Source organism: Callorhinchus milii, unplaced genomic scaffold (genome assembly GCF_018977255.1).
Source record: "Callorhinchus milii isolate IMCB2004 unplaced genomic scaffold, IMCB_Cmil_1.0 Scaffold18, whole genome shotgun sequence".
NCBI classification, from domain to species: domain Eukaryota; kingdom Metazoa; phylum Chordata; class Chondrichthyes; order Chimaeriformes; family Callorhinchidae; genus Callorhinchus; species Callorhinchus milii.
In genome coordinates this window covers 1656490-1679568 of record NW_024704759.1, presented here as the reverse complement: position 1 = coordinate 1679568, position 23079 = coordinate 1656490, and the positions used below count along the sequence as shown (strand labels likewise).

Sequence of the window (23079 nt, the reverse complement as noted above, 5' to 3'; positions counted from 1 at the left end):
TGAACTTGATGGATCTTGGTCTTTTTTCGTCTAGGAATTCCTATGCCCGAATTCCTTATTCCTAACAATGTCTGACACACAGGCGGGAAGTGAGTGAACTGTTTTATTTGGGGGAATGATTGTTGGTCTGGACATCCCTGCCTGGTTGCTGAGCTGGTTTCACTGAGTGCTTTATTGCCCGTTGACAATTTCTCAGCAAATCTCTTTCGTCCAAATACACAGTCGTTGCATTGGACAGCAAAATCCTGTGAAATGTTTGACATTGTGACAGGGCTCTGTATCAATGTAGGGATTTACTTATTGAGTAAAAGGCACGGATGTTCGTGCAAAATCGCTAAGCAACCAGCACAATAGCGGTGCCACTGTTAAATGCATTTGTGAGCTTAATAGATGGCCGTGCGCTGTTTTTTTGTCTACCGATGTAAAAGAAGGAGACAAAGATAAGGAAAAGGAAAGAACTAGCAGTTGGGCGCTATGTAAATGCAAACGTGTCGTTGCAGTTTTGTGTCTCATGTCAAAAAGAAACTCAAAAATGTCAAGCCCAGTATTTTATATTTAGCTTTTTTAAAATAGTGTTTGTGGGGACATTGCTGTGCGCAATTGGCTGTCGCGTTTCGCTCACAAAATATACAGTCAATTCACTTTACAGTATATCCTGTGAAGCGCTTTGAGACGCCTCGACAAAGTGATAAGGCCCTGTATCATGATTGTCATCGCTATAATTCATTATTATTATAATAAACATTATTCAATTTATAATATATTAATATTATTGTTAATAATAATCCTTGCGTTTGTTATAGTGCCTTATCACGTGGCGCTTCAGGCGCTATATCAATACTGTTCCAAAAGCGAATCTACCAACTTCACCCCTAATGCTTTCCGGGATATGTAGCATCGATCCCTTATTATAAAGGGCGGCAGTGAGTGAGGGAGTGAGTGGGTGAGGGAGGGAGGGGGTGAGGGCGGCAGTGAGGGAGTGGGTGAGGGAGGGAGGGAGGGGGTGGGTGAGTGGGTGAGGGAGGGAGGGGGTGAGGGCGGCAGTGAGGGAGTGGGTGAGGGAGGGAGGGGGTGGGTGAGTGGGTGAGGGCGGCAGTGAGTGAGGGAGGGAGTGAGTGAGTGGGTGAGGGAGGGGGTGAGTGAGCCTCAGGTGGATGCGTGCCTTTCGCATGGGTTCGCCACCTTCTTTCATTACGCCCTGTGTGGGGTGGGGGCTGTGGGTGGGGGCTGTGTGGGGGTGTGGGGTAGGGGGTGTGTGGGGTTGTGGATGTGGGGTGGTGTGTGTGTGGGTGTGTGGGGGGGTGTGGGGTAGGGGGGTGTGTGTGGTGTGTGTGTGTGTGTGGGGTAGGGGGTGGGTGGGGGTGTGGGTGTGGGGGTGTCGGGGGCTGTGGGTGTGGGGGGCTGTGGGTGTGGGGGGGTGTGTGGGGGGGTGCAGGGTGGGGGGGGTGTGGGTGGGTGTGTGGGGATGTGGGTGGGTGTGTGGGTGGGGGGATGTGGGGGGGTGGGGGTGTGTGGGGGTGGGGGTGTGGGGGATGCAGGGTGGGTGTGGGGATAAAGGGATATGAGGAGAAAGTGAGACATTGGAATCGAAAGGGTTAGTTGACGATGTAACTAAATGGAGGAACGGACTGGAGGGGCTGAATGGCCTCCACTCGCTCTCTCGTTGAGTTATTCAGGGGGTTAACCTCTCAGAACGCAGTCCCTCAGACACAGGAGCGGCGGCCGTCAACGGCGCACCACCGGCACAGCCCACACCGCGGGGCCCGACACCGGGCAGCGACCGCTCCGCTCCGCTCTGCTCTGCCGCCTCCTCGCGGTCGGCGAGAGCCGCGCACCTTCACACCCGCGTTTCTCAGCTCAGAGACGCTCGAAACACTCCGTAAAAACACCGTCCGCAAACCCCTCCCACCTCGTGACGAACGGTCCCCCTTTGAGTTACAGTGAATCCTGATAGAATAATAATCATCATAAGCACCATCATTGCATTTGAGATAGAACGATCACAACATTTGACCGTGTTCCACATTTACTTTTCTTTCTAATATCATTTCAAACGCGCTTTATTCCGCGTTTTGTTGGTAGGGAGGATGGACGTTGGCCGATTACCCACCGTCATCAAATTTGCATAGTCCTGACGTCATGCCCCGCCTGTGAGCAGCTGATAATTATTATTAATTAATATAATATGATTAATTATTATTATTAATTATTGTTATTATTGAGAATCGTGATAATTATTCTGAAATAATCAGCAAAGGCCGTGTTTCACAGCCCAACACGAAACCCGCCCGATCGGGCGTGAAACCGGGCCGACCTGGCGCAGGAGGCCCGCAGAGCGCGCATGCGCACAGCCGCCACCCGCATCAGCCTCCCGTGGGACAGCGCATGCGCAGACACTTGGTTCGACACCGGGACCCGGCGGGTGGATGGAGCGAAACCCAGAGAGCGGGGCCCGGGGCGGCCTGAGCCCCATCGAGGCTCACGGCCAGAGCCAGGGTCAGGTGACTGCCGCCCGCCCGCTCATCAGGGGAGGCTGGAGCCGCAGGCCCGGGCTTTGGGGGAGGCCTCAATGCCTGGGCCCTGGGTTTCCATAGCAACAGTCAACAGAGGCGCCTCACACCCCCCACGACACACACCCTGACACAACCCCTCACACACCCCCCGACACACACCCTGACACAACCCCTCACACACACCCCCCGACACACACCCTGACACAACCCCTCACACACACCCCCCGACACACACCCTGACACAACCCCTCACACCCCCCCCCCGACACACACCCTGACACAACCCCTCACATCCCCCCGACACACACCCTGACACAGCCCCTCAAACCCCCCCCGACACACAACCCCTCACACCCCCCGACATACACCCTGACACAACCCCTCACACCCCCGACCCACACCCTGACACAACCCCTTACACACCCTGACACACGCCCTCACATAACCCATCACACACACACACCCTAACAAGCCCTCATCCCCTTCCTGGACACACATCCTCAAACACCCTCACATAACCCATCACACACACATAAATCTACACTCAGACACAACCCTCAAACACACACTCTCACAGAACCACTGACATATACTCTCCCACAAACACCCTGCCACAACCCCTCACACACCCTAGCACAATCTCCTCCTCCCCTCACACCCTCATATAACCCCTGACACACCCCCTTCAATAAACACACACATCTTGACTCAACCTCTCACAAACACCCTCACACAACCTCAAACACAGACATGCTCCCTAACGCAACCCCAGACACACATCCACATTCACACACATAAAACTAACATAAGTTAGTTTCTTTACAACAACAACAAGTTACATTTATGCGACGCCTTTCATGTCGGGAGAACGTCCCAAAATGCTGGACAGTCAAGGATTTGCACCTGAGCTGGGAGTTGGGATCAGGAGGGGTGGAGGGCAGGGAGGGTGGAATCTTAGATCTCTTATTTGCCACGTTATCCATAGGGTCCATGGAACAAGGATGGCTGGTTATCTGAAAGCAAACCTGAGACCGAGCACAGCTTAGTGAAATCCTTAGAAAGAGAATTTCATCTAATGGTAAGTATTAGTGCCCAGAAGCACTTAGTTTCGTAACATTTAAAAGTGGTTCTAAAAGTAGCTGCACAGGTGAACAAGGACACAGAATGCAAACAATCTTTGGCTTTATGTCCAGAGGAATAGATTACAAAAGTAAGGAAATCATGTTAAATTTATGTATTACAATACAAAATTACATTTGTATAGCGCCTTTCACATTGGGAGGACGTCCCAAGGCACTGGATTTGGATCCGAGCTGGGTGTCGGGATCGGGGAAGATGGAGAGCAGGGAGAGTGGCTGAAGAGGAGGGTTTTGAGACATGCCTTGAAGGAGGCAAGAGAGGGAACGAGGCGAAGGGAATGAAGGATGGAGTTTCAAAGGGTGGGGACACATTCGGAGTATGGTGTGCAGTTCTAGTCACCATATTACAGAGAAGATATTGTATCATTGGCGAGAGCGCGGTGAAGATTTACAGGGATGGTACAAAGAATGAGTGGGAACGTGATAGAAGTTTTTAAGATTATGAAAGCGTTTGATAAGGTGGAGTTGTTGGTGAGTCCAAGTGAGGGGCAGAAATACAAGGGAGACAGAAGCAGATCAAAAGAGGAATTTAGGAGTAACTTCTTTAATAATAATAACTATTTTTACCTTTGATATAGCGTCTTATCACATCGTCTTTACATAAAATGTGAATTATGTGCTGTAAAATATTATGATTCACTGGGGTGAGCTCCACAGGTGGAATACTCCATAGGGATAATAAATAATAATCCTTGCATTTGATAAAGCGCTTTTCAGGTCTTCAAGACGTCTCAAAGCGCTTCACAGAATAGACTGTAAAGTGAATTGTACTGTATATTTGTGGGGTAATGTGGCAGTCAATTGTGCACAGCAGTGTCCCACAAACAGTCGTGGATTGAAGTGACCATTTTTTTTGAGGGATGATTAGCAGGCGAGTGTGTGGAGTAAGGAAACTTGCCCAAGGTTTTGCTCTGCCGGGAATCAAACCCAGGTCTCTCGCTTGGAATATTTTCCATACAAATGATTCTTTTCTTCTCTTCCACAGTTGTTTATTCTTTAAACCATTTCTAATAAAGTATCTTTCAAAAAGCTTGGAATTTCCATGTGTAGGTGGGATGCATGGAATTCTCAGTTTGGTTTGGATACTCTTAAGAATGGTGATGAGTTTCCACATGTGTCAAACACCCAGCTGACAAAAAAAAACAGTTTGTCGTGGGCTTTATAAAGAAGTGAAGCTTCTTTACACTTCATATAATATTTTAAATTAATTCTGTTAAGAAATCTTCCTCTAAATTGTTTTGCTGCTAATAGGATTACAGCCCCTGGGAGAGAACAGCCAAACAGGAGAATGAAAAGGAGTTTGATACAACCAACATGTCATTTCCCCCTATCCGGTGGTCACCAGGAGCCTTAAGAAGACACTTGAAGCTTCTGAAGAAAGACAAGCGAAAATCAGCAGTATTCATATCTACTCCACAAGACCAGAAAAAATTAGAAGGTAATTTTTAACCCTTAAAACTGCTGTTAAGACAAGAGAAATTCTCGTCTTCCCTGGGCTGCCCATCATATATTCAGTTTGCACTGATGTCCTGCTGAAATAAACATGAACTGGATGTGCTGCTAACCTCCGCTACTAAATTAAATGTCATTTTATTTTAAATCCTTCTGCTCGATCAGCGTTATAGTCTGACTCCATTACAACATAATGTTCCGTGCGCTCACTTTGGCTGCCTCGCCCCCATAAAATCCTCCGGCTTTTACTCCCCATTCTCCGATACTCCCAATCAGTTATTCTCCGCTCGACTGGCTCCAGCCACCTGCATGTCCCTCATACCCTCCGTTCCACCATTGGTGGCCACTACATCCCAAAACTCTGGAACACTCTTCCTCATTCCCTCTGCCTCGCCCCCTCCTTCCTCATCTTCAGGTTGCACCTGAAGATCTTCCTCTTCGACCGTGCCTACAGTCACCTCCCCCAAGGTTCGCCATTCTCAAGCATTCTGGGGCGCTACCCTGAGCAAGTTGTTGGTGTCATAGTGGTCGGGGTCCATAAAGTCAGGCTACAGAAATGACTGCTGGTCAGCGATTCTGGGTTGATATGTCACTCTTGCAAACAAGCTCGCGAGAGCGTTTCCATCAGTTGCTGGGAGCTGTGTGCCGGGTAGCCAGTGCAGGAAGAAGGAAGTGTCAAACTGTGTATCATAGTAACACCTTGATGTTCGCAAAGTACAAGATAAAAGAAATTACAGTACCTAAAATCCTCTTAAACACCTCCATGTGTTATTGCCTTCGAACGGACTCCAGGTTGATCAATAGCCAATGCGTTACATGATTCAATACAAAAAGAATAATTTATTATTTTCAACGCATTTTGTTGAGGACTTGGCCTGCGATTGAAGAGAGATAAATTCAGTACAAATTTGCAGAGACAATAGTTCAGAGAGCAAGTAGTAAACTTATGGAACAGACTCCATAGGGAGACGGTGGAAGCTGAAAGTGTCATTTGTTTCAAGAACAAATTAGATTTCTGCTAGAAAATAATATCTCGGGATACAGTATATAGTTTGGGACATGACATGTTAAGCGACTGCTAGGATGGTGGAAGGCGAACTGTGTGGACCTTGGTCTTCTTTTGCCAGCAAAATCTTATGTTATTCGGTCCATTTTAGGTACGCAGGTATGTACTTCTAAACTGTGCTCACTGCAATGTAGTCATGCGTGGAGTAAGAAGAGAATCTTGAGAAGTGATGACGTTTGCCTGCTTGACGTGAAACAAAAAGTCAAAATTCTTAAGGTAAGTACAACTTTACTGTTCAAATTAACTTGTAGTATTTTAAAGGAAGATATGACAAGTAAATGGAAACTAAAAGTAGGCTGCATAGAAACTGTACAATTCCAGATTGTGTGAGTGTGAGAGGCAGGTATTTGGATGTGGGAAACTAATGTAGACAATGCAACCAGCACCTTGGGACGTCCTTCCGACATGAAAGGTGCTATACAACTGTAATTTGTTGTTGTTTGTTGTTGGGTCTTTGTTCCAATGTGTAATATTTGTGGAGGAGCGTGCAGCGTCTCACAGACATCTTATAATCAATGTAAGTCGTTGTGGGATCCACCAGCCCAAAAAGGTGTGTTTGTGTTTCACAGTATCTCATATTGGCAAAGAAGAAGGAGATGACAGAATACGAGCAGCACTGCTCCATCCTCAAGGAAATGAACATCAAGAAGACCAAGGAGATCACCATGTCAGACGATGCTGCCATGATGGATGCAAGACACCTTCTGGTGCAATATGAGAAGCTTAGGGTATGTGGCTGACAATGCGCTGTAATTGGAAATCCACATCAGGTCACGCAGAGCGCGTCAGCCCTCTCACCGGTGGAGAAAAAACAAGGCTACAATTTCATCTGTGGCCCTCTATCAGAGCCATGAGCAGCAAGATGAACTTCTCACTCCAATTGCTTAGTGCAGCAGTGGTACTCAAAATCAAGGGTGGGGCCAGAGAGATAAAGTTGGGTGATATCTGCATTCATGTGGAGGTTTAACCCCATGCCTGTGGGTGACATTGCCCAAGTGGGCACACGTGTAGATATTGAAAGGGAGAGGGCTGAGGATAAAGTCCAGGTCTGTCGAGCACCTTGGGACATTTGTGAAAGGCACTTTATAAATACAAATTGTTGTTTTTGTTGTAAATATAATTATTTGCTCATCTCCAGCATCACACAGTCACTACACTTTTCAGTATATTCTGTGAAGTGCTTTGACACATCTTGGCGACGTGATGAGGCGCTATATCAAATGCAAGGATTAGTATTATTTTATCACTCAGTCATCGTAATTTTTCTGCTTTCATTTTGAATTGTAAGATTGGAATTTCAGGCATTGGGGAGTGGGAGCGGCAGGATATTGAATCGGCCAAATCTGACTTTGAAGCAACTGAGAAAATGGTGGCGGAAAACCTCAAAGGTCAGCACACAGCTGTTTAGGTTCTGAATTTATTTCTTTATCATGAAGAATATTTATCAAAGTTTCTGCCACTGGCCTGGAAGACGATTTACAGGTTAAGATTGATTCCCAAGAATTCTCACATAAATCTTACACGGCGAGAAACGTCCCTGGGCTGGATAAGCAATATTTTGTGTTTCCCTTCCAGACACATAACATAAAATTTAGGGTTATGGCAGGAGCGAGTGGGCCAGATGAAATGGAGGGGGGGCGGGGTGGGCGGGGGGGTCAGATGAAATCGACCCGCCAGTTGGACCACTATGTTATATGATAAGACACAATGGTTTCGCGGGCTAAGCCGAGGTGAAATTTCAGGCCTCCAGTATTCTAGCCTGGAAGAGTTAGTGAGCGCAGTAGCTAAATTGAAAAACCTGCATTGACCAAGGATGCTTCAATAATATGATATATAATAATCTTTGCATTTGATATAGAGCTTTTCACGTCTTCGGGACGTCTCAAAGCGCTTCACAGTATATCCTGTAAAGTGAATGTATGTTTGTGGGCGAAACGCGGCAGCCAATTGCGTACAGCAGTGTCCCACAAACAGTCAAGGATTGACTGACCAAATTATTATTTTGCTTTCTTGTGGGATTATTATCAGGCGTGTGGAATAAGGAAACTTGCCCACGGTTTCGACCTGGCGGGAATTGAACCCTGGTCTCTCACTTGCGAGGTGAGTGCTCTAACCACTGAGCTACAAGACCCCACCGACTTCAATAATTGTTCTCTCTGAAATGAAAACAAGTCATTGGGAACACGCAGCAGGTCAGGCAGCATCTATGGAGAGAGGAAAGTGAGTTAACGTTTCAGGTCGATGACTTTTCATCAGAGCTCATAGACACTGCCTGACCTGCTGTGTGTTCCCAGCGACTTCTGTTTTTATTTCAGATCTCCAGCATTTGCTGTATTTTGCTTTTTATTATTGTTGTTTCTGATATGTGTTAATTTCTCTCTCAGTTGGGCTTTGTAATAAAAATGAATTAGTAATAATAATAAACTGAATAATAATAAAATATAATTAATTTATAAACACGACTGTTTGCGGGACGCTGCTGTGCACAATTGGCGGCTGCGTTTCGCCCCCAAAATATACAGTCAATTCACGTTACAGTATATTCTGTGAAGCGCTTTGAAACGTCTCAATGACATGATAAGGTGCTATATCAAGTGCAAGGATTACTATTATATATTATAATTTTCTCAACAAAGTCATTTCTCAACATTATTCACTTTGTTTTCGTTTTCTTTTTGAGAACAAGAGGCTGAACAAATCTGTTGCCGGGTGTGCTTCTGTGTCTTAAAGAGATAGAAGATAAAATGCAAGAAGTGAATGCAAAGATTCAGAAAGCTCGTCAGGAACTTCGCACACTGAAGACTTATAAGGACAAGGAATTCCCTGTAAACGCCTTGAGAATCGCGGAACTCCAGCGAGAGGTTAAGAAACTTCCACAAATACAGCAGGTAAAATGACCCTATCCTCTCCCCCATTTGTTGTGAAACAATGGGAACCATACTATGATCTGTTGCTGTAATGAATCCATATTTTCCATCCCTTATAGAGAGAACACGTGAAGCACATGCCTATTGATTCCTAGCGCATGATTGATCGAGTTCCTTTCATTGCCCAGGCTGGAAACAGGGTAACAGGGTCAGACATGCTATATCCTGTGTCTGGTAACCCAGTGTCTTTAATTTCCACACTGTTCAGCTCGTGCCACATGAGTCTTTAAAGAATTTATTACAAGCAGTGTTCATTTAACCCCCTTGCCTGGGGCTCAGCTGTGCTCCAGCTATGACCCAATCTCCTGACTACAATGAAAGTCGTTTTGATTGGGGCAAAGCCGATTAGAGTGACATCAATCCTGCCATCGGAGAGAGAGAGACGCTGATGGCAGTCGGCTGATTCTGTCTGTAGGGAAACTAAACGTGCTTTCATCTTGTGCTCATAAGCTGTGAAAGTGACGAACTCCAAAACAGCAATATCTGAGAAAAGCAACACGTTGAGAGGGTTCAACAGGCAAATGTTTAACCTAATATGAGTTCAAGTGGCAAATCATTTAGATTTTAGTAGAAAATAAACTTCAGACCAATGTCATAAAAATCAGCAGTAATTCATCTCTTTGGTATGAATACAATGACATTCTCTCTCTCCCCCTCCCCCACTTTCCACACTCCACCTATAAACCTTTTCTACACTTCTAAGCCACATAAGAATTGCTTGGCGAAAGAAGACCAAGGACCATCTAGTTCGCCACCCACCATCCTGGCAGTCGCTTGCGCATGTCGTGTCCCAAACTATGTTCCACGTGTTCTGCTTCACATATGAAATATTGATTGACACAAATGAAGAATCATCCACAAATCTTATTTGGTAAAGACAAGGCTTTGCTTACTTTCTGTTGTCACACTGTGAAGCACATCGAGGGGCTCCGGTGATACCGAAACACGCTCTCGCCAGTTTGCCTTGTGTATCAGAGCATCGAGGTGAGCTTTGTGGGGCAGATTGATTCACTGTCTCTTGTGAGCGTTTGTGTTCTGGGTTGACAGACAACACCAGACAAATGGTTGTGGTTTGAACAGAGGTGCCATTGTACTGTGGGGGGAGTTTGATCTTCAGCGATGTTGGGTTCTATTTCACGGCATTCTGCGGAGGGACAGTGGCCTCCAGTGTATAAAGTAACGTCATCTTTGTTGGCATCTGACAGGCCGAACGTGAGGAGGTGGAGGGCTTCGCACAGACTGAAATGAGAAAGTTGGAAGCCACGGTGAAAGAAACAGAGGAAGAAATATTAATCAAGGTGGCAAAGGTTAGTTAAAATGTAAAGTTGGAGTCTTGAGGTGTAGTGGTTACAGTGCTTGCCTTGCAAGCGAGAGGACCCGGGTTCAATTCCCGGGCGGGGTGAAACTTTAGGCAAATTTCCGTACTCAGATGCCTCTGTTTACCTATCAGTAAGAAGGAACCTGGTTGTTAGTCGATTTGCGGATCGCTTTCCGGGGGTAATAATCCCTTAAAAAGAAATGTGGCAGCAATTGGCTGCCACATTGTTTTATTTAATTTGGAGGATTGTTGGCCAGGATACTGGGAGAAACTCTTTTGTTTTCAAAACAACTACCATAGGATCTTTATTATTAAAATTTAGCTGAACCTTGGTTTAAACGTCCCATCCGAAGTATGGATAGCTCAACGTGTGTCTGTCTCCCTGATCTCCTCAGCAGGAAACATCAAAGCTGATGAAATTCCTCAGCGTAGAAGAAGGGTTATAATTTAATTAGTCTTTTTTTTAAAAAATTACCTTTAATAACCGCTTATACAAACTTTCATTGCGCTTTAATTGGTTAAAAATTCATCTTTTTTCTTTTGCAGGATAAAATTCGCTTCATCCCTTCAGGATTGCAGCAGCTGCTTTTCCACAATGCTGTCATGAAAAAAGAAATCGAGATTCACAAAGAGGTGAGTGTAGAAAATGCCAGACTCTGTACATGGACACCATCCCCTTCATCAGCCCTTGGAAGAGTTCAGAGGGAGGTTAGAGGGAGGGAGAGTGTCCGTTGTGGGTCTGACATTGCAAATACATTAAGTTTATTGAAACCAATAATAATAATCCTTGCATTTGATATAGCTTCTTATCACATCATTGAGACGTCTCAAAGCGCTTTACAGACTATAGCCTGTGGATTGAGTAGTTGCTCAATCCACGACTGTTTGTGGGACACTGCTGTGCACAATTGACTACCGCACACAAAACACAAGGTCATCTTTGCAGTGTTTTCTGAGAAGCGCTTTGAGACGTCTCAAAGGCTTGATAAGGCGCTGTATCAAATGCAAAGATTGTTATTCACATTCTAACAGTGTACATCCCAACCTTGACTCTAACATCTTGAGACTATCTTCTGGTTTATTGCTTGCTGCTTTTTTGTGCCATCAACAGTATAACCTTATCGTTACTGTTCCCTTCAGTAAGGGAGAAATATTACTCTCAGAATAATGCTCCAATGCAGCACTCGGGTGTGGATCCCTGATGGTCCAGCACCTTGGGTCATCCTCTTGACTTGAAAAGAGCTATACAAACATAATTTATTGTTGTTGCTTTTGCATTATTGGGGATGCTGACCTTCGGATGAGACATTAAACCGAGTTATTATTAATGAAACACAGAATGACCATTTTTTAAAAAAAAATAAAAGTACCATTTGCAGCTTGGTAATGGATGAACTTTTCTTTATTAACATGCAGATGAACCAAGAGATTGAAATGAGCAATTTGGAGTTGGAGAAGAAACTGCTGCATCTGCAGGAAACAAAGATAGACACCAGGAAGGAGATCTTTTCTGACGTCCTGAAAAAAGAGCCTCAGTACGTTTTAGCAGCGTGGCTTTTCAACCAGGTCTCTTACGGAGTGGGGGGGGGGGATGTGGGTGGGGTGGGTGAAGAGAGGAAAGAGGGGATCGGAAGGACTGAGGATGCATTGTTGTGCAGTGCAAAGGGGTAACTTGAGAGTTGGGGATGGAATCATCAGTGATGTATCACAGTCCTCTGATAATCTTAGATGCACCCAGCAAATGTGTACAGTGCATTGATAAATACAGACCGTACAAATCCAGATAATCTAAACACTCGTTGCTATTGCCCATCCTTTTGAGCCAGCATGATATAATAATCCTTGCATTTGATCTTTGAATCCGTAGAGCCTTTCACATCGAGAGGCTATCCGTTTGAAGGCCACCATATAAATGCAAGTTGTTGCTGTGGTGAAATTGACTGTTGTGTGTACCTACTTATAGTCACTGCAATGAGAGCAATTACCTGTGAAGCACTTTTGAGACATCTGGATGACATATATCAAATGTAAGGATTATTATATTTAGAATGTTTTGGAAGACGGTGTCTTTTTATGAGCTGCGTAAAACTGGCTTCCAAATTAAGACTGAATTAATTTTTAATTTAATTAATTAAGTCTCCACTCCACCACCAGCTCTCAACCACTACCCTCTCCCTCTATCCCTCCGCCTTGCCCCATCCTTCCCAATCTTCAGATCGCACCTGAAGACTTTCCTCTTCGACCATGCCTATGGTCACTTCCTCCTCCCCCTGGTTCGGTGTCGTGCTCCGCCACTGTCAAGCGCTCTGGGACGCTGCCCTGTGTGAGGGATGCTGTGTAAATGAACGAAGAGAAGAGAATTTCCATGATCTGCACAGTCTTCAATATTTTGTTAACAAATGGTCTCACAGGCTAAAGGAGGCTGGAATTTCAGGGTTTCAGACTGCAAGCCAGACAATGAAAGCCTCTATTTAATTGGCAGATTATTGCTTCCATGCCCAGCCATGCTAAACATTCAGTGAAGCCAGGATAATAGTAAGAGTTATGTGACACCAGTCGTAATGGTATCATTGCATTGCAAGTTATTAAAGCTAATTAAAGGAGACCACGTTCGTCCCAACTTGGCTGGTTACGGTTTCATCCAGCTGTGTCCAGTTGTTAATACTGTGAGATGTATAAGAGGACAGTGGGTGGGGTGTGGGGAGAGACAGAGAGAAATAGTCTCTCTCCAGGTTTCAGATTATAAAGCAGTCCCAGCTGCTACAAGGTAGAATAACAGAGGCCTAAAAAGACTTGTCCTTACTAAAGAAGAGCTTGCATTTTTATAGTCCGATTAGGCTCAAACATCTCCATGTGTTTTATAATAATAGTACTCCTTGCATTTGATATAGCACCTTATCGTGTTGAGATGTCTTGAAGCTCTTCACAAAATATGTTGTGAAGTGGAGTGACTTTGTATTTTGTGGGTAAAACAGAGCAACCAATTGCGCACAGCAGTGTCCTACGAACAGTTGTGGATTGAGTGATCCTTTTTTTTTGAGGGTTTATTACCTCCGGAAAGCGATCCGTCAATCGACTAACAAACAGATTCCTACTTACTGCTAGGTTTGTGGCATGCGGAGTAAGGAAACTTGCCTAGAGCTGAACCCGGCCCTCTCGCTTGTGAGGCAAGCGCTCTAACCACTACAGGACTCCCAAGTTTATAGTTACCATCAAGTGTAGAGCCTGAATTGCAGGCAAATGTGATGATTGCCGTGGAGCGACATTATAATGTTCTTTCCCTCTGCCCACAGCTGCACCCCCGACATGGACGTGGTGTTGGACATCCCCAGGGAAGAGTGGCTCCCGATCTAGTGGTGGGGCTCGTGCTGTGTTAGACTTGGGCCGAGAGAGAGAGATTTTAGTGATATATTGAGATGGGCAATATGTGTGCTGGTGAGCGAGGAAAGTAACTGTACAGAGACTGAAGAGCTGGAGAAAGAAAACACTTCCCAAGTTCCTGTTGGCTTGAATGTTAACCACATCATAAATTTATATTAACCTCTTCCTCGTTCAGTTGTTTCCTCTTTTAAGGTCTTGTAGCGCATTTAATCACCAAGAGTTACCTCAAAATATCTCATAATGAGGTACACACCAACCTCACCTTGTGGACATGTCGGTGTTGAGGCCACCTCACAGTTCTTGTAACTCGTTCAGTTTATTTGAAACTTGACGATGCCTAAACTCCCCTTAACACTCACTCGCTAACAAAGTACAACTCCAAAAGTGCTGAAAAGTCTCAAATCACTTCACGGGTGATTATTGTCAATTATTGACTCTGTAATTGTAAGCAAGTGCGGCAGTCAACTTGTGTTGCGTTTCCGCCACTGGAATAAATACTGCTTTGCGTTGTATAGTTAATCGTTTTAGCAATATAATAATAATCCTTTCATTTGATAAAGCCCCTTATCACGTCATTGAGACGTCTCAAAGCGCTTCACAGAATAGACTGTAAAGCGAATTGACTGTATATTTTGTGGGTGAAACGCAGCAGCCAATTACGCACAGCAGTGTCCCACAAACAGTTTGATTGAGTGACCAATTTATTTTACCCCCGGAAAAGCGGTCCTTTTTAAGCGGTCCTTGCAGTGTGTTGGCACATACTGTAGCTTTAAATGACATGTTCCTAATGAGCAGTGCAGAACGCAGCTGTCACAATCGCAGCTGGTGAATATTTAACCATGTTCGGAACTAGACACCTGTCGCCTCCACCCATCCCAGTGGAAATTCCACTGGAATCTGATCATCCTGACGGAAACGACAGACAATTTTGCACGTTCATCTCGTCACTGGAAGAAACTCAACCCCGTGGAGGTTTCGGACCTGTGCAGCAGCCCTGACGTGGGGACGTGAACCCATAACCTCGGCAGCCGCGGTATTTGAAACATGGTGCGTTTTGCCCCGAGAGTGGTGGCAATCCGGCATCCATCGCCATATTTCAGGAGGGAATTGGATAATTATTGGAACCGGGTCAATGGTGGTTTTGGCCACTTTGAAATGAATGATGCAGTTGTTGCCTCAGATCGTACTCGGAGATGGAGAGTGAATTAACGTGCAGTGCCCCAGGCACCTCGATGTGTCTATCTCATTGCAACTACTAGAAAATTGTGGGGAGAGGCCTTCTTCTGTACCCCAAATCCATTTACTCTCCGGCATCTCCCTGCCTCTCCGACCCCCTCACTCCCCAATCCACCACCCAGCGGCTCCACTCGACTGGCACCGGCCTCCTGCTCATCCCTCACACCCTCCGCCCCACCAATGGAAGTCATGCTTTCAGCCACTCTGCCCCCAAACTGTGGGACACTCTCCCTCAATCCCTCTGCCTTACCACCTCCCATTTTTTAAGTCCAGCCTGAAAACCTTCCTTTTCAACTGTGCTTAAGGTCACGTTCTCCCCCCACCCCACCCACACCGGCTCAGAGTCAGGCTCCACCACTGTTAAACGTTCTGAGACGCTGCCCTGCTTGAAAGGCGCTATATAAGTGCAAGTTGTCGTGGTAAGAGCTCAGTGGTTCTAAGCCAGTAACCTTCAGCCTGTATTGATCGCAAAGTGGGCTCATAATATTAATAATAATCCTTGCATTTGATACAGCACCTTATCACATTGTTGAGACGTCTCTAAATGCTTCACAGGATACACTGTAAAGTGGAGTGACTGTGTATTTTGTTTGTGAAACGCGGCAACCAATTGCACCCAGCAGTGTCCCACAAACAGTCATGGATGGAGTGACCAAATTATATTTAAAGTTTTTTGAGGGATTATTACCTCCTGGAAAGCGATCTGCCATTCGACTCATCAGTAAATCCCCCTCAGAGGAACATGTCGGAGAGGTACAAAAAAATTGCTTCACGTCACTGGTGAGGGTGCGGGGGCTGAGAGACAGACCCAATTCAAGTTAGTTTGCTGTGTACAAGTTGTGTGCTGTGTTTGCCTCCAAAACACACAGTCGCTCCAACAATAACTTGCACTTATGCAGCGGCCTTCACATGGGATAGCGTCCCGCGAGAAAGGCGCTATATAATTACACTTTACTGTAAACCCTGTGAAGCGCTTTGAGACGTCCTCCTGACATGAAAGCTGTTGTATTCAAAGGAATAATTATTATCATAATAATATCTTACAATAGCCTCCTGTTAATATTCCAACGGTCCAACAGGAGGCAGCACCAAACCTCACGTTGGGTTCCCCAGCAGATGGCTCATAACATTTGTGGAGTGAAGTTTACCCTTTGTTCCATAAAGGAGTCTTGTCCCACACGTTTTGTTGTCCGCGTCGCAGTTAACTCTTGCCTCACCAGACTCGAAGACCAACGCTTTAAAGGAAAGTCCCCCTTCCCTATCTCAAGAACATCCCAACTTTCCTTATGTTTCTTTACCCTCAGTTTAAAACCTGACGTATTTTGTTGCGGACCAGCTCGTTCCTCCCGTTAGTTATTATTCCAATGGGGGGAGGAGGGGGTTAATCTACCCCGGATGGTAAATCAGTACTGAGGGGACGAAAACTCAGGGTCGTCATTACGAAAATTGAAGAGGTGAGGAAAGATATTTTCCTGTCAAAGAACAAACTCAATGACTGTTTGCGGGGACATTGCTTTGTGCGCAATTGGCTGCCGCGTTTTGTCCACAAAAACACACAGTCGCTCCACTTTACAGTGTATCCTGTGAAGCGCTTTGAGACGTCTCAAAGACGTGATGAGGCGTTGTGTCAAATGCGAGGATTATTATTATTAAGAGTAGGTGGGACGCATGGAATTCTCGGTCTGGTTTGGAATCTCTTCAAGCACCGCGATGGGTTTCCGCATGTACCAGACACCCGGCTGACCGAGGGGGAACGAAAAGAAGCAGTAAGCAAAAACTGAAACATAACGAACGGTGACGAGTGGAAGCACATCGCTACCACCAGACTTTTTTGCTGAGCTCAGCTCTTTATCTTCAGTCTACTCTTTGCTCCTCCTTCCCAATGTGAAAGCTCCACCTCTGAGTGACCCTGTGGCTTTTGCACAGACTGAAATCCATTCCTCTTTGGGCTCCGTCAGTCAGAGCTGGTGACAGGAGCTGAGCAGTGGGTCCAAGTCCCCTGTTGCTGCCTTCTGGAATGGTGAAGGCTGCTCCGAGACGATGCTGCCCCTTTAAAGACAGATGTGAATTCTACAACAACAAAGCCACATGCTGCCCGTTCCTAGGATGTGACATTCGGTGGCTCTGATCTGCTCCGATCGTTACGGACAGTGGCTGGTGTATAAAGAGACTCTCTTGTACATGTTTTGAAGGAGCAGACACACACACACACACACACAGTGGTTCCTGCTCTCCCCCCCGACCCCCCTCCTCCTTCACAAAACTCTGGTCAATAGCTCCACAACACACAACTTTTCCCAGTGGAAAAAACAAGCAGTCACAGCAGATGTGGAGCAACAGACCGATGACGGGGTGTGGACAGAGAAACTCGCGGATCAGGACTAGGGGGCAACAGAGCGGGCTGGACTCACGCGCTGGGCAGTAAGTAACATTTATTTAAGCTTCCTCTGAACTTCAGTCATTCTCTGGCGATCGGTTTCTGAACGCGAGCAAGAAAGAGGGAAAGAAAGAAAAGGTTTGTGAAATCGGGGAGGGAGGGGAGGGCAGAGCATCCAGACACAAATCGCACAAGTTCATACCATAAGAATTTGCTGGCGAAAGCAGACCACGGTCCATTTAGTTCGCCTTCCGCTATCCTGGCAGTCGCTCAACATGTCGTGTCCCAAACTATATACTGTATCTCCCAGATAGTATTCTTCAGGAGAAATCTATCAATAACAACGATGACTATTATCTACTTTGTTCTTGAAACAAGCAACACTTTCTGCTTTCACCGTCTCCCTCGGGAGCCCGTTCCATAAGTTTACTACTTACTCACTGAAGCAGTTCACTTTCTGTCAAATCTTTTTCCAAGACTTTCGTCAGAACTTTTGCTGGGTGGCTGAAACTTTTTTGGGGTGGGAGGGGGGCTGGGGGGGTGGGTTTCGTGTCTGTGTCAGAGCAGAGAGAAAAAACAAAATTGTCCTGTTTTTCTCTCTGTTTTTCTCTGTCCGCTGTGTGTAGGGCGCCGGATGGAAATTGGTCAGCTTAACGTTGGAGTCCTGTAGCTCAGTGGTTAGAGCACTCGCTTTGCAAGTGAGAGACCTGAGTTCAATTCCAGGCAGAGGGCGAAACCTTGGGCAAGTTTCCTTACTCCACACAGAGCCTAATAATAATCCTCCAAAACCAAAAACAATAATAAATTGGTCATTTTCAATCTGCGACTGTTTGTGGGACATTGCTGTGTGCAATTGGCTGCCGCGTTCGCCCACAAATATACAGTCAATTCACTTTACAGTGTGTTCTGTGAAACGCTTTGGGATGTCCTCCTGATGTGAAAAGCGCTATATCAAATGCAAGGATTATTATTATTATTATAAGGATTATTATTACTATTATAAAAGTTTGCCCTTTCACCCGCGCCCCAAAACTTTATCTTCCTCTATCCCTGTATATATTTATATTTTGGTATTTTTTTATCCCCCTCCCCCCCGGGCTGGGGTATCGTGCTCCGCATTATCAAGCACGCTGGGTTGTGCAAGCTATTGTTGTTGTTGTCCCTGGTGAAGCCTAACTCTTAACAACAACAACAAAATAACATTTGTATAGCGCCTTTCACATCGGGAGAACGTCCCAAGGTGCCGGACAGACAGCGTTTCGGACCTCTGCATTCCAAGCGGCTGGGTCACTGCAAATCCCACCAGACAGCGGAGAAATTAATTATTAGTCAAAACCGAGGGGTCCCCTGTACAGACGGGCGTTGAAAGATCCCGCAACATTGTCAGAAAAGAGTTGTGAGTTTCTCTCCCCCCGTGTCCCAGATTGTAAGCTTTATTTAACGAGTCCTGTAGCGAACTGGTTAGCGCCCTCGCCTCTCGGGCAAGAGGACCTGGGTTCAATTACTGGGTCCTTAGCCAAGTTTCTTAACTCCACCCCTCTGTTTACTTACCTCTGCAGTAGTAGGAACCCGGTTGTTAGTTGATTGGTGGATCGCTTTTGAGCGGTAGCACTCTCGCCTCTGAGTCAGAAGTTTGTGGGTTCAAGCCCCACGTCGGGACTTTGAGTCACGTAGTCTAAGATGACACTGTAATGCAGCCCTGGGGGGAATTGCATTGTCAGAGGTGCCATCCTTTGGATAAGACTTTAAACCGAGGTCCTGTCTGTCTGCTCAGGTGGATGTCAAGGATCCCCTGGCGCTATTTGAAAAGAGAAAGGAGTTCCTCTCTGTCTCTCTCTCTCTCTCTCTCTCTCCAGTGTCCTGGCCGACAATCGCCCCAAATAAAAAATTGGTCACTCAATCCACGACTGTTTGTGGCAAACTTGCTGCCACATTTCACCCACAAAATACACAATGAATTCACTTGGCAGTATATTCCGTGAAGCGCTTTGGGACTGACAAGGCGTTAGTTTAACCCACGACCTTATGATCAGAGGTGTTTGCATTACCAACCGAGAGCCAGGCTGACACAAAAAATACACAGAGGTACACAAATACACAGTCACTACGCATGTCAGCAGATACCTGCTATGTGCTTTGAGACGATCCACTGTCACTGAATGTGAGGCTTATTAATTATTACTCTTATTATCGTGAATTATGATATTTATTATTGATCTGATCCCTGGTGTTCCCTTGTTTCCCATTAGCCTCTCAAAGATGACTCTAAACTCGCAGCGAAGCAATAGCCACAGCTCGTTGAGGAGACGGGCCAGTTCTCCTGTACCCTCGGCCCACAGGACCCCTCACCCCCACCCGCAAGCCCACCCTGTCCTCAGCCTGACCGCCGACTGGGAGCCTCTCGCTCGCCCTCCCCGAGCTCAGCCGTCGTCACCGCTCGGTTACTCGCTCGCCGGCCAGCGCGGCAGCTCCTCCTCCTCCTCCTCCGACGCTTCCAGCGATTCCGGCTGCGGAATATTCCGGGTGGTTTTACTCGGCGATGGAGGGGTGGGCAAGTCCAGCCTCGCCAACTTCTTCGCTGGAGCTCAGGACGCTCAGAGCGAGCACGGCGGGGGTAAGAGACCGTGCTGGGGGGTGGGGGCATGCATGAGTGGGGGGACGGGACGGGAATGGGGGGAGCGAGCGCATCGAGGGTAAATGACCACACTGGTGGGGGGGGGGGGGTGAGCAAGAAGGGAAAGGGGAGCAAGGGGTCAAGTCGGGTTGACGTGATGGGGGGGGGAGTGGACGAGGGAGTGGGGGGAAGCGAGCAGGTGGGGATCCCGGAGTGAGGGAGAGGGGGAGCGAGCGAGTGAGAGGGGAGTGGGAGAAAGAGAGAGAGGGAGAGTACGGGGGGGGAGGGTGGGGGAGAGAAAGAAGGAGAGTGGAGGCTCGTGTGGGGAGTGGGGGATAAATACTGGCTCACTTGGTGCCTTGAGACGCGCTATTGAGGAGCTGGATGGAAAGCCGGGGTTATTAGTATTGAGAGTACGGGGTAGAGCGGCTCAGGGTTGGGTTCAACTCTGGACCCAGAGGATAAAATTGGAAACACATGAGAACAACGATAAACCAGAGTGTAGTGACCTCCCCAACCCCCCACCCCATGCCCTGACCCCAGGCTGTCACTATGGAGACTATTTTGATGGGGATCGGCTACAGCTTTCACTTATTATACAGTTTTAACACTTTTTTTGGCACCTTTGGGTTATGACTAAAATTTAATTATAACTTTTGCTGGGGTTTGGGGGGGCAGACTGGCTGACTAACAGCCGTCACTTCTTTGAAAACACGTTGACCCACCCCCCCAGAGAGAGAGACTCTCTCTTTCTCTCTCTCTCTCTCCCTCTCTATTTCTCTGCCCCTCTCTGTTTTGCTTCCTCTCCCTCACTTTATTTGTGATGATTTCTTTACAGAGGATTCCTATGAGCGAACCCTAACCGTGGATGGAGAGGACACGACTCTGATAGTCATGGACACATGGGGGAGCGAGGTACACTCAGCGGATCGCTCCCCTCCCTCCACTACCCTCCCCTCCTCGCTCCATTGCCCCTCACCCCTCAAGCATCCCACATACCCCCCACCCACCCTGAGCGAAGTTCATGACAATCCTTGCATTTGATACAGCGCCTTATCACGCCTTCGAGACATGCCAAAGCGCTTCACAGAATATACTGTAAAGTATAGTGACTGTATATTTTGTGGATGAAACATGGCAGCCAATTGCGCACAGCAGCGCCCCACAAACAGCTGCGGGTTGAGTGACCACATTTTATTTGGGGGATTGTTGGCCACCGGGAGAGAGAGAGAAACTCCCTCCCTCCTCTTTTCAAATAGCGCCGCGGGATCTTTAAGGCAGACGGGACCTCAGTTTACGGTTCTGAACAGCGTGGGGAGGGACCACAGGTGTGTGGAGAGGGGGAGGGGGTGTCCCAGGGGTCTGTCAATGGTGCTTGCTGGTTACAATCTACTCTGTTGTCTCTCCCCTCCAACCTGTCCCCCCACCCCTCCAGGGTGAGGAGCCCTGGGTGCAGGATTACTGTATGCAGGTGGGAAACGCCTATGTTATTGTGTACTCCATCACTGACCGGGCGAGCTTCGAGAGCGCGTCTGAGCTTCGCATCCAACTGCGGAGGACAAGGCAAGCGGAGAACATCCCCATCATCTTAGTGGGGAACAAGAGCGACCTCGTGCGGTGCCGAGAGGTGTCTGTGGAGGGTGAGATACACATGTGCTCGCTCCGCCCAGCACAGCCCCCCACTCCCTCCCCCAGCCCCTCCCCCGCCCCCCACCCAGCACAGCCCCCCACTCCCTCCCCAGCCTCCCCTCCCACCCAGCCCCCCCCCCCCCCTCCCCAGCCTCCCTCCATCACCCAGCACAGCCCCCCACTCCCTCCCCAGCCTCCCCTCCACCGCCCAGCACAGCCCCCCACTCCCTCCCCAGCCTCCCCTCCATCGCCCAGCACAGCCCCCCACTCCCTCCCCCCACCCCCAGCACTGCCCCCCACTCCCTCCCCAGCCTCCTCTCCTCCGCCCAGCACTCCCCCTCTTTACCCCAACGCTCGTCAGTTCTTACCCTAAATCCTTTTACATAATCCCACCCAGAGTGAGTGAGGGTTCTGGTGTTTACTGTGCAGTGTGGCTCTGGGTCCCTGACGCAGTGCTCTGGGTGTGTTACAGAGGGTCGCACGTGCGCTGTGGTGTTCGACTGCAAGTTCATCGAGACCTCGGCCACTCTGCAGCACAATGTCAGGGAGCTGTTCGAGGGGGTGGTGCGGCAGATCCGGCTGCGGAGAGACAGCAAGGAGGCCAACGAGCGGAGGATGGCCAGCCTGAAGCGCAGGGAGAGCATGACGAAGAGAGCCCGCAGGTTCCTGGACAAACTGGTGGCCAAAAACAACAAGAAAATGGCCTTAAAAGTCAGGTCTAAGTCCTGCCATGACCTCTCCGTACCCTAGAGATGTGGGTGATCCGTCCAGGAAAGCGTTTCGACAACAGGGTGGGGGGGGGTCTGGACAGTGGCTGGAGACTGGTGAAACCCACCCAGGATTGTGTTCCGTTCTCTTATGTTGTTCCCGCCCTGACCCCCTGGCCTGCTCACTGCTCGCTCCACCAGCTGCCTCGTCAACACAATGAACCTAATGAGAACTGAGCCTGACAGGCAGCGTGGCTGGGCGTGACCCCCCTCTCCTTCTCCCCCTCCTCTGCTCCCCCCGAGCACAGAGCACCAGAGGAGACAACAACAACAACTTGCATTTATATAGTGCCCTTCATGCAGGGCAGGATCTCAGAGTATTGGATGGATAAAGGAATGGATTGATGGATAACGGATGAATGGGTGCAGGGGTGGGGGTGGAGTGGGAGGGATTGGAGGGATCAATGGATGGAGGATGAAAGAGATGCTGACAATAGACTTGTGGGGAGAATTCTTTCCCCTCCACCCAGCACCACCAAGACCACCACCGCTTTGGGGACAAGCTTTATTCAGCCATAAAAATGCTCTTCGGAGATTCTGCCGTCCAGGAAACTTTCATCCCATTTGCCAATCCTTGATAGATAGAGTGTCTTGAGTCCTGAGACTGCAGGAGCCTGAGCGCTTGATGGGACTGATACTTGCCTCTCTACTGACCTAGCG

At 47.7% G+C, this 23079-nt stretch overlaps 2 protein-coding genes across 2 annotated transcripts; both read left to right on the top strand.

The window, feature by feature from the left end:
* Positions 1-2372: 2372 nt before the first annotated feature.
* cunh20orf96 (chromosome unknown C20orf96 homolog) lies at positions 2373-13960 on the top strand. The gene is made up of 11 exons (XM_007908676.2): positions 2373-2501; positions 3499-3591; positions 4904-5090; positions 6262-6386; positions 6740-6898; positions 7459-7558; positions 8901-9058; positions 10303-10404; positions 10962-11048; positions 11832-11950; positions 13709-13960. The coding sequence occupies exons 1-11, from the start codon at positions 2427-2429 to the stop codon at positions 13767-13769; spliced, it is 1266 nt and encodes a 421-aa protein (XP_007906867.1). The 5' UTR covers positions 2373-2426; the 3' UTR covers positions 13770-13960.
* A 3034-nt stretch (positions 13961-16994) lies between these two features.
* Positions 16995-22678, top strand: rem1 (RAS (RAD and GEM)-like GTP-binding 1). Its single transcript, XM_007908678.2, has 5 exons — positions 16995-17453; positions 19659-20023; positions 20862-20938; positions 21459-21663; positions 22125-22678. Exons 1-5 carry the CDS (start codon positions 17359-17361, stop codon positions 22400-22402), a joined length of 1020 nt encoding a protein of 339 aa, XP_007906869.1. The 5' UTR covers positions 16995-17358; the 3' UTR covers positions 22403-22678.
* The last annotated feature ends 401 nt before the right edge of the window (positions 22679-23079 follow it).